At 56.9% G+C, this 16,419-nt stretch overlaps 1 protein-coding gene across 1 annotated transcript; it reads right to left on the minus strand.

Annotated features, from left to right (window-relative positions):
* Nucleotides 1–1,972: 1,972 nt before the first annotated feature.
* Nucleotides 1,973–13,182, minus strand: HDHD5 (haloacid dehalogenase like hydrolase domain containing 5). The gene is made up of 8 exons (XM_032472852.1): nt 13,059–13,182; nt 9,991–10,194; nt 9,027–9,139; nt 7,629–7,722; nt 6,296–6,329; nt 4,628–4,802; nt 2,791–2,979; nt 1,973–2,700 (listed from the first exon to the last, which is right to left on the minus strand). The coding sequence occupies exons 1-8, from the start codon at nt 13,167–13,169 to the stop codon at nt 2,385–2,387; spliced, it is 1,236 nt and encodes a 411-aa protein (XP_032328743.1). The 5' UTR covers nt 13,170–13,182; the 3' UTR covers nt 1,973–2,384.
* Between the last annotated feature and the right edge of the window lie 3,237 nt (nt 13,183–16,419).

The raw sequence follows: 16,419 nt of genomic DNA on the forward strand, positions 1-16,419 counted from the left end.
TGGGGTCCCTAGGGCGCGTCCCAGGAGAACATGGCTGAGCAGGAGGCCTGGCCATCGGCCCAGCCCCTCCACTTCCTAACTGACCCTGGACCCATGGTCACCACCAGGCGAACTCCATGGGGGCAGGCATGGCTGCTGATGGCTGGGGGCTGCAGGGGAACTGGGCGCCAATGGGTCTTCAGTTGGTGTCTCTGAGATGAGAAGGAAGGTGGGCCCTGGCGCCCTCACTTGTAAGATAGGGCAGGTGAGAACTGTGTCCCTCCTGAGGGCCTCTGATGAGGCATGGACCAATGCTGTTCCTCCTAAAGTGCCCTGGAAACTCAGGCTCCCCAACCCAGCAGCCCAGGTGCCTGTCGGACGCGTCCTGGGGGCACTTGGACAGAGACCAAGCTCAGTGCTCAGGTCCTGGGGGCCTGACGTCTGTTCCACTCACCTTCCTCACAAACACGCCCTGATTTTGCCAGAGCAACAAGGTGCCCCCACCCCACCTCTGTGACCCAACCGCGGCCATCCGGACAGGTCAGGACTTCCCCAGCGAGGTGGACCTCCCAGGAAAGTTCTCTAAGGGGCGTCCAGTGCCGCCGGCCTCGCCCTCGCCCTCTCCCTGTGACGTGCGCGGGGCCGAGCTGCAGGAAAAGCCCACGCGCCAGGACAGGGGAGCAGCATCCTCGTGACGCCCGAGATGCCGGCTCTGAACATCCTGATGCTTAGAAAGTGCTCGTGCCACCGCACTCAGCCTTCTGTAACAGGCAGCTGAACAAAATCCTAAATGACACGCCATACCTAAAATGGCCTGTTCATGAGATCCATGTGGCCAACGCCAGTCCACACGAGGAGCCGGGGGGGGTGGCAGGCTGCCCCAGGCCACATGGCTGTGAGAAGGGAGGTGGGCCCAGCCCACCAAGGACAGGGAAGGAGAGGAGCCACATCTGCCCATGGGACCCTGTGGGAGGACGTGCAGGGTCCACAGTCCTGCCAAGTGCCAGGCACGTGGGTGTGGGGACACGAGAGGGACCAATGCGGACCAAGCCCACAGAGCTTGTGTTTTAGTAGAAGACGTAGAACGAGAAGGAAATACAGGTCACGGGATGTGAGGGCCGTGGAGAAAACGACGGACACGTGGACAGAGTGCTGCTTTTCACAGGAGGTCGAGGGAGCCTCTGAGGCAAGGATCCCAGGTCCTTGAGGAGGATGGTGCCCCAAGGGAACCGCCAGGGTGAGGCTGGAGTGAGACAGTGGGGCAGGGCGGTGGGAGGGACCGGGATGGGATGCAGGGCACCTGTGCTTCGGTGAGGAAGTCCCAGGAGGGCCCTGATCAGACAGCAGATCTGATCTGACTCCGAGCGGCACAGGCTCGACGGCGCGGCCCCCGCCCGGGTTATTCTGCGGGCAGGTTGCAGGGCCCGGGTCTCAGGGTGCTGGGGGCGGAGGGCTGGCTGTGTGGACGTGGTCGAGCTCTGGTGCTCAGGGAGTCAGCACAGCTCTCCCTCCTTCAGGAAGCACGTTCGCTCCGTCTTGGTCTCCTTAGCTCCCTCTCCCCCAAAACCTGCTGTTGTTGGGGGTGTAGCCCAGTGAAGAGTGTTTCAAGGAGAGAGGGAGTGACCAGCGTGTGTCAGCTGGATCAGGACGGGGACAATAACTGACCGGGATGGTAGGTGACAGACCAACCTGGAAGCATGGGACTGGGTGGCTGCTGGAGGGGGTGAGAAACATACTTCCTGGACTCACGGAAGGAACAGCTGCCCCAACACACACATCAGGAAGCCGGACGTCGACGGCGGGGCTGGGCCTGACTCGTTCTTCCAACGCGGCCTCGCAGCCCCGACTGGGGTGGGCTGGGGCCGGCGGCAGAGGTGGGAGAGATGTCAGCAGCTTACAGGGGTGAGATGCCACCGTTCTCTCAGCCTCAAGGTCACCCACACCGCTTGCCCACAATCCTTCTCCCATGGAACTTTCACATTCCAGATAGAACTTCACAAGAAACAGAAAATGAATATTTATTACGATCATTTTGACTTGAAAAAATAAGTCTGAAATCTCTGGGCAATAAGCTGAAACACCATAAAAAGCAGTATCTGAGTGTTAGCTACACATGGAGCCAGCAGCAGGCAGAGGCCACGCGGCGCCCCATTTCCCCGAATACTCCGAGCGAGGGGACTGAGGCTCAGAGGTAGAGGGGCAGGAACTGGGCCCAGAAAGCCCTGGTGCTTCTCTCCAAAGTGCTACCAGGGTTCCATCCTGGGGCCCCTGCCCAATGGGAGAGAGAGCCAGTGTCCTCTTCCAGGCGGGCAGTGTGACCACGTCCACAGGCGGCAGGCCTGCCTCGATCCCCGTGACCCGGGCCAGCAGCAGCCAGTGTGGCCCGCCCCAGCCCAGCACACGGCTCACTCCAGGGCCCAGCCCTCCTTCTGGAAAACCAGCCTCACGGCCTCGTGCACGTCACTCACAACATGCGAGGCCTCCATGAGCCCTGGGCTGAGGCCGAAGTCCCGGTGCCCGTGGAACGGAGGCTCCTCCCCGCCCTGGGCAGGCCCCAGGGACCCCGGACCCGGGGGTCGGTACACACCGGTGCACACCAGGATGGAGACGCAGCTCTGGGCTGCCAAGGGCCGCGGCTTGCCCTCCTCTGCCCCCTCCCGCCCCCTCTGTAGGTACCGGTGGAACAGGTTGGCCCCATAGACGTCAGACATGGGGTTGTCGCTGGGGAAAGAGGAGAAAACCCAGCTCAGCAGGCGGGAGAGAGCAGAGACCAGTGCAGGCGAGGCGCGCGGGTGCAGGGCCGGGGCTTACCCCACGGCGTAGAGGTTCCGGATGGGGGCCGCCCAGCCCCGCTGCGCCGCCTGCCGCCGGAGCAGGTCCTCTGCGTACCGGTAGGTGAGGATGCTGGGCTTGCCCGTCAGGCCCTCGTACCTCAGCTCTCTGCCCGTCACCTTCCGGTAAATGGCTTCCAGGCACAGCAGGAAGGTGCCATGGCCAAACCTGCAGAGGAAGAGCCAGCCGCTCGGTGCCCCCAGGCCCAGCAGTCTGAGCAGCGCCCTGAGAGCCAGCCCCACTCCAGGCCTCGTGGCAACAGAGTGGTAAGAAATACCTGCATTTGTCACCCGCATTTATCACCTGCTACACCTGGTAACACCCGGAGACGGCAGGCCACACTTAAACTCTCAGAAAAATCCTACGGGACAGGTTTCATCACCCTCAGTTCACAGGTGAGGAAACTGAGGCACGGGGAGGTTGAGTGACCTGCCCACAGGGTAGAGCTGGGATGACCACCCAGAGACCTAAGCTTAGACTCCACCCTCGATCTGGGCAGACTACTGGCTGACCCCTGCCCTTCCCAGGGACAGTCTTCTGGGTGCACCCTGCCTCCCCTGCAGCTCCGTGAGTGGCCACGTGACTGAACCACAGCCCAGCAATCAACGAAATCAGAAGTGCTGGATTCACCTTCTAGAAGTGTCCTTGAAACTGGGGACAAGTGCTCTTCTCCACCCTCCCCTGCCCCCTCCTACAGACTGGAATGCTGATATGATGGCTGGAATTCAGGCAACCCTTTTGCACTATGGGGTGAAGGCTAAAGACTGTGCAGCTGGAAGACAGAAGGTGCCTGTGACCCTGGCAGGTGGGCTTTCTCACGAGAAAGCCAGCAACTTCCGTCTCACTCAAGATTCTTTTGTTTTGGGTTTTCACCCCGTGCTGCTAAGCCAAACCCCAGCTGATACTGTTCAGTATCTTGAAGTTACATTTCAGTGTCACTTATTTATGTACAGAATTCTATTTTCAATTTTTAAATTGTCAAATGAAAAAGCAGTATCAAATCTGGTTTATAAATAGTAACTTGCCTCTTGCTACCACTCTACAGCCTACAGAACCAAGCTCCCTTCACCTAGTGTCTGCATGCCCAAACTCTAGGAAGAATATTCTGGAAAGAACAACTGACCTCAAGCTGCAGAAATGCACTTTAAAGGTAACGAAAGAGAACAGTGTGACCCCCATCTCCTTGGGCTGCTGACCTGGGGCAGTGCTGGGCCCTGCCTCCCACAATGACCATCCATCACACAGCAAACTGGGAGGCGGGGCACGGGGAAAAACTCCAGACTTTGGCCTTGCAGACAAGAGCAGCCAATCAGCTGTCCCTCCAGGACCGCACCTCGAGGGCCAGCAGAACGCGCCTGCGCTGCCTCAGCCCCGGGGAGGGGGGTCACTGGTTCAGGGGCCTCGTCCTCTGGTCCTGCTCACCCCTCCCCCACGTCTTCCCGGAAGGAGACAAAGAAGTGAAAGGACCAGGGCCTCGGGGGAAGGCACAGAGGGAAAGGGGTTCATGCACTGACGCAGCTCAGGGCTGACCCTCGCTGGGCTTCCACCAGCCAAAAAGAGCACATCCTGGGAGGACTCTGGAGGGCTGCCAGGGGCCATCACAGTGCATCTTCAGGGCACAGTAAATGGCAGTTTTGAGTAATCAGTGGTGAAGTGACCCTGCAGACCCCTCTGAGGCTGGGTTACCAGGGCAACTCCAGGGCCTACGGGAGGGCCTGAGCCCGGAGCCCAGGATGGCGCCAGGAGCCACAGCAGGGCAGCCCAGGCGGCAGCTGGAGGTGGCCCGAGGGCCACGGCTGGGGACCTGAGTCCTCACCTGGGCATCTTGGCTTCAGCCATCCAGAGGAGGTCCACGTTGCTGGCCAGGACAGGGAGGTGGGGATACGGGGCCGAGGCCAGACTGGTGCCAGGGTTCCCGTCACTGAGAAGTACGTCCATGATCAGCTGCAGGCTCGTCTCCCAGCGCACCGGCTCCCCAAGGAGGAGCACCCCTGCAGAGCACATGGGCATGTCAGGGCCTGGGGCCACAGGGCACTCAGCCAGCTACCTCTGTGCCCCAGTCGCAAGCCCTGCCCCTGGGGGCACTGACCCATCAGGGCACTGAGGCTAAGGTGTGGTTCCAGACCAGCCCTGGGGGACCCACCCTCCTGCCCACTGGTAGACAAAGCCAGGGCCCAGGAGGAGCACTGTGTCCACTGGGACGTCCCAGGAGGAGGAGCAGCAGCAGCGAGTCTCAGGCACACTGGCCCTGCTCACGGATGCTCCCCCACCTTCCCTGCTGGACACAGGGGCCACTCAGTGGAAGCCGGGGACACAGACCTGGGCTCCCAGCCTGGCTGTCCACGTCCCTCTGTGACTGGGAGCTGCTCCTACTGTCTCTAAGCCTCAGCTTCCTCAACTACGTCATGACGGCACCTCACTGCGAGGAGTGAGAAAACCAGACGCAGCAAACCACATCAGCCGGGCCGGACGACACCCTCACCGGGGAGCTGCCGGGACCAGGAACGGGCCCCACGAGGCCCCGGTGGGCGGTGCCCCCCAGGGAGGTGATCAGAAACTGCAGCAGGGGCTTGGTCGTCACAGCGAGGACACAGTGATGAGGACCTGGGGGGCCCCAAGGCGGTCCTGCACAATCAAAGCCTCCCTGAGTCAATTGACAGCTGACCCTCACGCAGGTGAACAAGCCACTTACAACTGAGCCTAAACCCCAGCTCACGCCACACGGAAACATGACGTATTTTTTAGTAGCGTTCTAACAAACACTGACTCTTCCAAAAATGCAGCTATCACGTAAGTCAAGAGAAGGCTGTATTTTTCCAAAACTTTACCAAGAGTTCTTCCCCATTTTGGAAAACCGTATCACCAGGGACAACGCTGCCCCTAATTTCTGAGTCACCAGCGAACACGCCTGCACACCCTGTGAACACACTTGTGTGGCTCTGCATTTGCAGCTGTAACGGTCGTGGGGATCCCACTTTTGGTATCATTACTTTACTGCTTAAGCATGTCCTGCTGGATACTCATTACACACTGAAACACAGATCACCTCGCGAAAAGAGCACTCCCTTTGTTTCTCCTTACTATAGTTAGGACTTTAATCTGAACTAATTAATTTTCAGTATTTGTGTATAGGCAAGTTACATTACCTATGATTTCATTTCAGGGTAGTAGAGGGGACATTACAGCATTTGTTACACAAGGGAGATCGGGCTGAGCAACACTGGACCAGGTTACACTGGACCAGGTTACACTGGACCAGGTCACCTTAGGTATGATTCTCTCGAAGATTTTTATGCTTATGATTTCTCTGGAATAATGAGGCAAGTGACAGGGGAAGGAAAGATTAGCAGCTAATGTCTCCGAGGTCTGAGTGGCGGTTCTGAGGCCAGAACCCCGGTGACCCGACGTCCAGTGCCCCGGCCACACTGCCAGCCTGCAGCACCCGCGGGGAGAGCCAGCCCCCGCCACCCAAGGACCTCGTTACCTTCAATGGCAGGGAAGTCGTTCCTTGGAAGGGGCTGCAAGACAAAGAGAAGGCTCATCGATGCCGTGGCCACCTTCCACTCCCGGACAGCCACTCACCGGGTCCCGGGGGGGGGAGGACGCCGTGGCCACCTTCCGCTCCCGGACAGCCACCCACCGGGTCCCGGGGGTGGGAGGACGCCGTGGCCACCTTCCACTCCCGGACAGCCACCCACCGGGTCCCGGGGGTGGGAGGACGCCGTGGCCACCTTCCATTCCCGGACAGCCACCCACCGGGTCCCGGGGGTGGGAGGAGAGACGCGTGCCCGACAGATGGAAGACCCCTCGGGCCAGCCCCGGCCCAGGAGAAGTGACAGGACTGAGGGAGGAGGTCCATGGGGACACAAGGGGAGAGAGCACCCAGGCTGGTCACAGCCCAGGCCGAGGACACCACATGTGAAGGTTGGCCAGGAGGCAGCTGGCCAGCTGCCCTCCTCCAGCAAGGGTGCGAGGTGAGGGCCTGGAATCGGGCGGCCAAGGACAAGGAGAGCCCACGGAGAAGGAGCCTGACGTTGCTCAGCAGGCGGGGCCTTCACTGGACCACTGTCTTGGGTCTATTCCTTCCAGGAACGGCTACCATGGTCTGGGCCCCGCCACTAACCAGCCCTGAGACCCCAGCAGAGCCGCGTCCCCGCGGGGCGGTCTCTGAGCTGCCCTGACACCTGGTTCTCCACACAATGCGCATGGCTCTGGGAGAAGAGTCTGGGGGTCGGCGGAGTGCTCTGTTCAGTGGGAAAGCTCGGGAGGAGGGGGGCTGGAGCTGCACAGTGAACCGAAGCGAAGCCTGTGCCTCTGCTCATAACCATGCTTCCTCACGCTGCCAGAGCTCTGGCTGAAAGCAGGCAGGTGACAGGCACAGAGTTCACGGAGGAAGCAGAGGGCGAAGGGCCGTCAGGAGACGGGCAGTCACACCTTGAGGGTCAATGAGAGGCCACGGACCACTGGTCAGAAGGGTAAGGTTCAAGTATGAGTCAAACCCAAAAGGAACCCGGGCAGATACTCAGGATTTCAGTCCTTTCACACAAAGCTGTTTCTCACAAGGACAACGCTCTGCAGCAGGACTGCGGTGCCTCCCCGGTGACTCTGAAAGCAGGTAACGTACAAAACCACCAGCCGGAGGGGGTGCTACGGCTTGGAAAGGGCACTCGGCCAGGTGCGAACAATGCAGAAAGGAAAGTCCGGGAGCTGCTCCCCGGCCACCCTGTGTGTCTGGGGACAAAGTCCTGCCCAGGTGTGCCCTTCCAGGAGGCAGCTCTGAGCGGAAGGGGCCCGGAGCGGGAGTGAGCTCCACTTACCGTAGTCTTCGGCCGCCGCTCGAGGTCCACCATGTCCAGCACAGGGAAAGCTGCCCGCAGCTCGTCCACAGTGACCACGTGCTTGAAGCCCAGGCTAGAGCGAGATCAGGGATGCAAAGCTGGGCAGTTCTGGAGGAGGGGCCTTTGAAGTGAGGGACCCAACCCAGCCCACCCCATCCCCAGTCAGAACCCAGCGAGGCGAGCACCGATCCCCACCACCCTGAAGGCAGGTGTGGGCACAGGGGGGTAGGGCACACCCTGGGGGGCCTGCCCTACAACAGGCACCCACTGCACACAAGACCCCCAAGAAGCCCTGTCCTGCAGCTCACGCTGGCCCAGAGCCATCCGAACTGGTGCTCTGTGAGCAGCTCAGGGTAGGAGACCCCTTAGCGGGGAGGGAGCTGAGCAGAGGGTCTGCAGGCGTCAGACCACAGCTAAATGTGGACAGAAGGGTGGGATTCAGCCAGGCGGGGAGGCCCTGGGAGGGCACACCCACCCCAGCCTTACCCTCCAAGACCTGCCACCTGTTCCTGTCCTCAGTGCCACCTGCAGTCCCAACTGGACAGGGCTGCAGACCACCCTCCACACCAACCTCCCCAAAATGCCGCTGCCACCAGCAATAAACCTGCACAGCCCACTGCCCTCACAAGCACATTCACCTCCTCCCGGAGTCCCCGTCCAGGTTCTGAGCCCGGCGCCGTCCTCCCTGCCCTCCTTCCTTCCCGATCCCACTGGCGTCTCCAGCTCCAGGACTCTCCCATCCCTCCTCTTTCCAGCCCCTCAGCTCCTTCCCACGAGGAAAACTCGGCCGTCTCTGGTGGCACAGACAGCCCTGATGAGGCCACGGGGCTCCTGCTCCAGGGACAGCCCCTCCCAACAGCTGAGAAAAGACTCAACCCTATTCTGCTCTTTCTAGTCCCAACCACACGCCGTCTGAAACACTCCTTCACTGCTCCTGAGTGTTATTCCTGCCACTCAGGTACGAAACCTGATCAAGCGCACCCACGGGCCTTCTGGGCTCCCGCCCCCGGCGGTGGAGAAGGGAGGGGGACCCAGGCCTCACTTCTGGAGAGCACACACCCCCCAGAGGCGGACCTCACGGGGACTCACTCCCGAGGCCCAGGCAGCCGTGGTTCCCAAATCTGACCACAGCGTCGCCTGGGTTCTCAGACCCGGGGAGTCAAGACTCCAGGGAAGGGCCCGGGGGTCTGCTCTGTGAGGTCCCAGCAGGTTCTGATGTGGTGGGCTGGCTTTCAGACACCCCGGGCGCAGGACTCTCTGCCCTGGGAGCCGCTCTCCCTCCCTCCCACGAGATCCTGGCACCTGGCACCCAGCGAGCCCGCCTACGGTCCCCTTGGCCGGGGGAGGACCTCACAGCAGGAAGCACCCGAAGGATACGCTCGGGCATTTTCCACCAGGGGCCCCTGTCCAGACACCAGCAGCCGTCTCTCATGGTGCTGTGAGAAGAGCTTCATGGGGCTGTGGGCCAGGATGACCTGGTCGGGCTCCACCTGCAGTGGCCGAGAGAGGAGAGCAGAGGAAGCCAGCAGGTGAGGGGAGCCAGCAGCAAGCTCCTCCACACGGGGAGGGAACCTGCCCAGAACTAGGAGGGGAGCCCAGCACTTCCACAGCGGTCTCAAGGTCCCAACAGGCCTGACCAGCAGGAGATGCCGCCAGCCCCAGCCCCGCCCTGCTCAGCCCCACGGGGGCCCCGGGCTAGTGCAGGGCTCCGATCTGCCTCTGCCTGCTCTCAGTTCTACTCACACTTGGCTTTCAACACCTCTGCCAACCGCAGCCACACAGCCCTCCCTCTCCAGACCCCGCAGGAGAAGCCCGTTTGTCCCTCTGGCCCGTGCCCATTCCCCAGCTGTGTCGCCCGGGGTTACTTTGGGTTCCAGAGGACTCCTTTGAAGCCCACGCCCGCTGCTAACAGAGGTCAAGTGGACCTGCAGCGGGTGAAGAGGGACGGTGCACTGAGCAGTGTCACTGTCTTTATGAGAAACGAGAGCTCTCACTTCAGAGTCGCACCTGGTGTGCAGAGATTTAGAAAAATGTGGCCCTGGCTCCCCAGGAGCTGAGAATCCAAAAGACAGCACCCCAACACCCAGGAGAAAAGAAACAGGTACAAAGACAGTGGACGGACACGGGGGGACTTCTGTGCGTCACTCGTGTGTTTACATGAGTGGTGACCCTGCAGAGAGGCGCCATGTCTCAGCGTGGCCTTGAATGTCAAGTATTTTCCCAACAGGGCCGAAAGAGCTGTACTGACAAGTGGCCACGGCCTAGAGTTTATCAACACCGCCCTGACCCAGGGCAGGGGACCAGTCCTGGAGGGGGCTCCCCGTCTCCGCCGCCCCCTCACCTGGAAGCCCAGCAGGGCCGACAGCTCCCGGGCTCGGCTGTGCTGCAGCATGTTCCCCGCGTTGGTGACAAAGACCACGGGCACCCGCAGCTGCCCCTGGGGGCTCACCAGCCTGCGGAAAGCCTCCCGCGCAGCAGGGATGATGCTGTGGCCCCGAACCAGCACCCCATCGATGTCCAACAGGAACCCAAAGGTGGGCGGGCCCTGCACACGGGGAGAGGAGAACAGAGCGGCCCTGAGTCGGAGGCGGGGGGTGCTCAGACAGACAGGAGGACCTGGGGTTGCCCGCAGCATGGCCCCACAGGGCAAATCCATCCGTAACCAAGAGTCAGGCCTTTCCAGATATTTTTAAGCATATACTTACTTTGCTAAAATTATTTCTGCCTAATTCACATACAGAAATTTTTCTCTGAAACAATCCCAGCACTTCAACACCTCTGGTCAGTACTTCCTTCCCTTGCTTCCTTATCCTTACGCTGGTCATGTGGCTATGACCGCCCCTCACGTGTAGTTTTCTGCTGGACATAAAGCGCTTTTATGTGACAACAGCCTCATAACCATCTTTTAAAATTTTGCTTTATCAGAACAACACACACAAGGTTAAAAGAAAAAAACAATTGCTACCGACAATAAAGGACAAATCTGAGTTTCTCGTCTCCTCTTGCACCCAGCGCTGTTTCCTCTCCTGTGTACCTTCCAGGAACTTCCCAGGGCTGGCACTGGCCCCACTCCTCTGCTCGCACACAGGGACTCTGTGCTGTGCCCTCTGCTCCGTTCCCCTCCTCTTGGTGGCTTTCCTTCCGTATCACCCCTACGCTCCCACCACGTTGTTTCTGGCCACACATTCTGAGTGAATAACCCACTAACATTAGGGATCCCCTATTTTGGACATTTGGGTTTTTCCACATTTTTGCTACTACAGATGATGCAATAAGGAATCTCTTCATGCTTGCTGACTTTTCCATATTATGGATTTTTCCTAAAGCTAGATTCTTGAACGCTGGAGTAACAAGCCAAAGGAGTGCGGACATGGTAAAGACATGACAGCTTGCATGGACCCTCGTATCCTTGCCAGGAATGATTTTCACACGGATCAAAGAGTTTGTTAAGTAACAAACATCTTGTACGTTCCAAGTTAAAAGGGAAAAAAAGGCTATCTCATCTCACCTGCATTTCTTGGATTTATAAAATTGAACACTGCCCTCTTTTTAAAAAATCACCCCATTTCTTGTTATGAGCTGTCAACATACAAGACGGTTTTCAACTGTTAGAAAAATCCAACCCAATCTGTTTACCATTTTCCTTCTGTTGCTGCCAGCTAGGTCAGGTCACTGTCACTGCCCACTCATCGTGGTTATGCTCAGAATGCCCTGATTTTCTTGGCGGTACACACAGAGAACTTAGGGTTGAAATGACAAGAAACCAGGGATTTGTTTTAAAATCTTAGAACCATTAAAAAAAAAAAAAGGTGGGCAGGGTGATAAGTAAAGCAATTGCGGGAAAACATTAACAGTGGCTGAGCCTGGAAGAAGGGTCTGTGGGTTCATGCTGTTCAGTTGTTGGGTTTCTGAAAACTCACATAGTTAAAAAAAAATATTAAACAGCTGATCTGTGCTAATGACTGCAAAATTCAACCACGCAGTCTTAGCTAGTGGCCACACTCTAAAGAGGCACAAGGTCTGCTCTCATAGACATGAGACCCCACAGACTGTGCTGCTTAGAACAAGTTTCAGGGCAGTTCAGCAATGTTCTCAAGGCCCCCTTGTCCACTGCTGGGCAGTGCGCCATCACCAGCTCCGACCCCCAGGCACGCACACACAGAGAACCAGGCACCCAGCGACCCAGCAAGTAAAGGTCCCTGACAGTTGTAACAAACATGCCACCATGAGATGTTGAGAGGGGAAACCAGGAGAGAGGGTGTGTATGCGCGGCTTCTCTTCCTTTCTGCTCAGTTTCTCTGAAGAAGTAAAACTGCTCTAACAAATAGTCTATTAATTTGTTTTTTAAAGTGAAGTTTCTAGAGAAAAGGAGAAAGGGTTAGATTTCTTTCCATGCTTTTTTCTTTTTTCTATTCTCTTCTGTATCTATATTCTGATTTTTCTTTATCGTCTCATTTAAAAAGAAAAAACTAATCCTGGGTATTAGGCCAGATTGCCTAATTAAAGTTCCTGTCTGTGGCAGTAAAAAATGTGTGGTTTTAAGATTAGTTTAAAATGAAGGGACCACTAAGATGTTCCTCTGCCTTAACTGCGACTGATCTGGAATTGGTTTGGTATGTTTTCATCAACAGCATTACGACTACCGTCCAGAACACTGTCTACTCCAACCAGCTCCACGTTTCAGAGAGCCTACTATGTGCAGTCACACAGTGCAAAGTCCTGTGTCTGTATCACACAAAGTGCCCCCTGGATAGTCTCACAACAACACTGCCTGGGAAGGAACATGCCTGGCACACACGTGGGGGAAGCGAGCTTAGAGAGTGAAGTACGTGACGCTTGAACAGAGGCTTGAGCTGCCCAGGTCCACCGAGAGGCGGGTTTTTCCCCGTAACTGTACAGTCGGGCCCTGGGATCCGGGGCGTCCGCATAGTGGGTTCTCCCACTGCCGACCACAAACTTCACACGCCATCCGGCATTAGTGAATCCGCGGATGCCGAGGGGCGACTGTAATTTGCCCCACGTCAAACAGGCACAAACGGCGGGGCCGGACTCGCGTCTGAAGCCGGTGCCGCTCTCTCCCCTCCTCCCACTCTCCGTCCGGAAAGCCGGAGCCGGGCGCACACCTCACGCTTCCGTCCTCGCGGGCGGCAGGCCTCACGGAGCCCGGGCCCCCGGCTGCACCTGCGGAGGACGGGCGACCCGCGGCCCGCGTCCTCCCCGAGCGGCCGTGCCCCGCGCGCTCCCGGGCTGCGGGGACGGCGGCCGGAGCCGGGGCGCCGCGCGGGCGCGTGACGTCACCACACGCGGACGCGGGGCGCAGGGACGTCCCGGCGGCCGGACACCGGCTCCGAGCCCGGCCCGCGGGGCCGCCCGGCAGCCAGCCCGCCGCCTCCGCCCCGCCGCCCTCACCTGAGCGCCGCCGCTCCCGAAACGGCGGCCCCCGAGCCCCGCGGCCGCGCGCGCCGCCCGCCGCCACAGCCCCGGCGCCCACCGCGCCGCCGCCTCGCAAAGCGCAGCCATGGGCCGCCCCAGCGCGCCCGCGCACGCCCGGCCCCGCGCACGCCCCGCCCGGCGCCCGCCGCGCAGCCAATCAGCGGCCGGCAGCCCCGGGGCACCCCGGGAGCTGTAGTCCGTGTCCGTGGCTGGGGCGGGCGGCGCGCGCATCTGGGGAGCCGCAGTCCTGCGTCTCTGGGGAGCGGGTCCCGGCCGGGTCTTGTTTATCAGATATCTGGAAGCTTGTGCTTTTTGACATACACCCATTTGGCCCACGCCACTCCCACCTCTGGCAACCAGCATCCTTCTTTTGTTCTCTGGATCTATGATCTTGGCTATTTTGTCTCTTAGAGTCCACATATGAGATCATATAGTAATTGTTTTTATCTGATTTATTTCATTAAGCATGACTCCCTCAGGGTCTAACCATGTTATTGCAAGTGGCACACTTCCTTCTTTTTGTGGCTGAATACTATCGCGTCGTATATACATACCGCATCTTCTTTATCCACTCACCTATGGATGGGCACTTAAGCTGCTTCTGCGTCTTGGTAGTTGCGGATTGCGCTGCAGCGACCGTGGCGTACGCGTATCTTTTCCAGTAAAGTGTTTACGTTTTCTGTGGGTAGACACGCAGAAGTGGAATTGCTGGGTCATAACGGTGGTTCTGTGTTTGAGGAGCCTCTGTGCTGGTTTCCATGGCAGCTGCACCAATTCACATTCCCCCCGGTAGCGCACAAGGGATCCCTTTTCTCCACATCCTCAAAGACACTTGTCTCTCGTCTTTTTGATAGTAGCCGCTCTGACAGGTGTGAGGTAATATCTCATTATGGTTTTTTGTTTTGTTTTGTTTCATTTTATTTTTTTAATGGAGGTACTGGGGATTGCACCCAGGACTTCCTGCGTGCTAAGCACGTGCTCTAACAATGAGCTATGCCCTCCCCGCTCACTGTGGTTTGATTTGATTTGCGTTTTCCTGATGACTAGTGATGTGGGGCATCTTTTCATGTGTCTGTTGGTCATCTGTATGTCTTCTCTGGAAGAATGTCTATTCAGATCTTCTGCCCATTTTTTAATTGGGTTGTTTGCTTTTTTGCTATGAGTTGTATGACTTCTTTGTATATTTTGGAATTAGCCCCTTTTCAGATATATGATTTGCAAATATCTTCCCCCACTCGGTAGGTTGCCTCTTCACTTTGTTGATGGTTTCCTTTGCTGTGTAGAAGCTTTTTAGTTTAATGTCGTCCCACTTCTTTATTTGCGGTGGGATGGCATCTGTGGCCCTTATTCTGTTGAGGTCCAATCCCTCTATGCCCACTTTGTTGAGAGTTTTTACCATAAATTGATGTTGAATTTTGTCAGAAGGTTTTTCTGCATCTATTCAGGTGACCGTATGATTTTTACCCTTCAGTTTGTTCATGTGGTGCGTCACACTGATTGATTAGTGGACGTTGAACCATCCTTGCGTCCCTGGGGTAAACCCCCTTGACCATGGTGCATGCTCCTTTTGACGTGCAGCTGAATTTGGTTTGCTAATATTTTGTTGAGAATTTTTGCTTCTATGTTCATTAGGGATATTGGCCTGTAATTTTCTTTTCCTGTGGTGTCCGTGTCTGGTTTTGGTATCAGGGTAATGCTGGTCTGAAAAATAAGTTTGGGAGTGTTTCCTCCTCTTCTGTTTTTTGGGAGAGTTTCAGATGGAGTGGTATTAATTCTTTGAACGTTTGGTAGAATTCACCAGGCAGGCCATTTGTCCTGGACTTTTGTCTGCTGGAAGATTTTTTAATTACTGATTCAATCTCCTTACTAGTATTCAGTCTGTTCAGATTTTCTATTTCTTCATGATTCAGTCTTTAAAGGTTGTATGTTTCTAGGAATTTATCCATTTCTTCTAGGTTGTCCAGTTTGATGGTGTATAAGCATTCGTGGTAGTCTGTTATGATCCTTTGCATTTGAGAAGTGTCAGCTGCAACATCTTCTCTTTCACTTCTGATGTTATTTGGTTGAGTCCTCTTTTTCTCTTGGTGAGTCGAGCTAAAGGTTTGTCAGTTTCCTTTATCTTTTCAAAGAGTCAGCTTTTGGTTTTATTGATGCATTCTATTGTCTTTTTAGTCTCTCTTTCATTTACTTCTGCTCTGACCTCTCTATTTCCCTTCCTTCTCCTAACTTTGGTCTTTGTTTGTTGTTGTTTTTCTAGTTCCTTGAGGTGTATAGTTTGGCAGCACACACAGAAGCATGAGCCTGCCTACACCCATGCACATGCTTTGTATTAGTTGGGCTTAAGTTCGGCTGCAATTAATAGAAACCTCCAAAGGCAAGGAGCTTAAGTAAGAAACAAATTTGTTTCTCTCATGTGAAGAAGCTTGGGAGAGAAGAGTACAAGCTTGATATTGTGACTCCACAAACTTATTAGGTACCCAGGCTCCTATTTTGCTCCTGTGCCACCTTTACTGCATAGCTTCCACTTCACAATCCAAGAGAGCTGCTCATTCTCCAGCCATCATGTTCACATTCCAGCCATCATGAAAGAAAAGACAAAAAGAGTCATACTATCCCCTTACAGGTACAATTCCAAGAAGTCTTACATACCAGTTCCACGTGCACCTCATCGGCCAAAACTTAAGCACATGGCCACACTGACCTCCAGTGTCTCCCACCTCTGCCATGTTCTCCTGCCCCCTCCTGTGTCCACCATCTCCCCAGGGACTCTAGAGAGGCGAGTGGCCCAGGCCATCTGAGTGCCATGCTGTCCAGGCCCAGGTCTAGGCAGTGAGGACAGGATGCCTCAGAGATCCAGGAAGTGGGCAGGCAGCTCAGCCTGGGGACCTGGCCTGCTGCCCTGTCCCTGTGTCCACACTGAGGGTAGGTTGACTTCTGAGGGGAGAGGACCAAAACAGGAAAGGAGAGGAGTAATGCAGGAGAGCGAAGGGACAGGAGAGAGGGGAGACAAGACTGAGCAGGAGATCTTCAGACCCCAGCAGAGGGACGCGTGGAAAGAGGGAAGGGGGGGAGACAACAGAAGAAAAGGGGACTAAGCATTTGGGGAGCAGGTGGTGCCCCCAGGAGACCTGGGCAGGGTTCTTATCCAGGCTGAGGGCTCCACCCTCTCTGCTGAAAGCCGGGGGGCCCTTCCCCGTGACCCCTGCTCCCTGCTCTTCCAGGCATTTCAAGATCCCCAGGCTAGGTCCCCAGACCAGGTCCCCAGGCCACACTCACTGCATGTCCAGGTCAGGGCAGCACCAGGATCCCCAATGTGGGGTTCCCTCTCCTGCAGAGC

This window comes from Camelus ferus, chromosome 34 (genome assembly GCF_009834535.1).
Source record: "Camelus ferus isolate YT-003-E chromosome 34, BCGSAC_Cfer_1.0, whole genome shotgun sequence".
In the NCBI taxonomy this organism is placed as follows: domain Eukaryota; kingdom Metazoa; phylum Chordata; class Mammalia; order Artiodactyla; family Camelidae; genus Camelus; species Camelus ferus.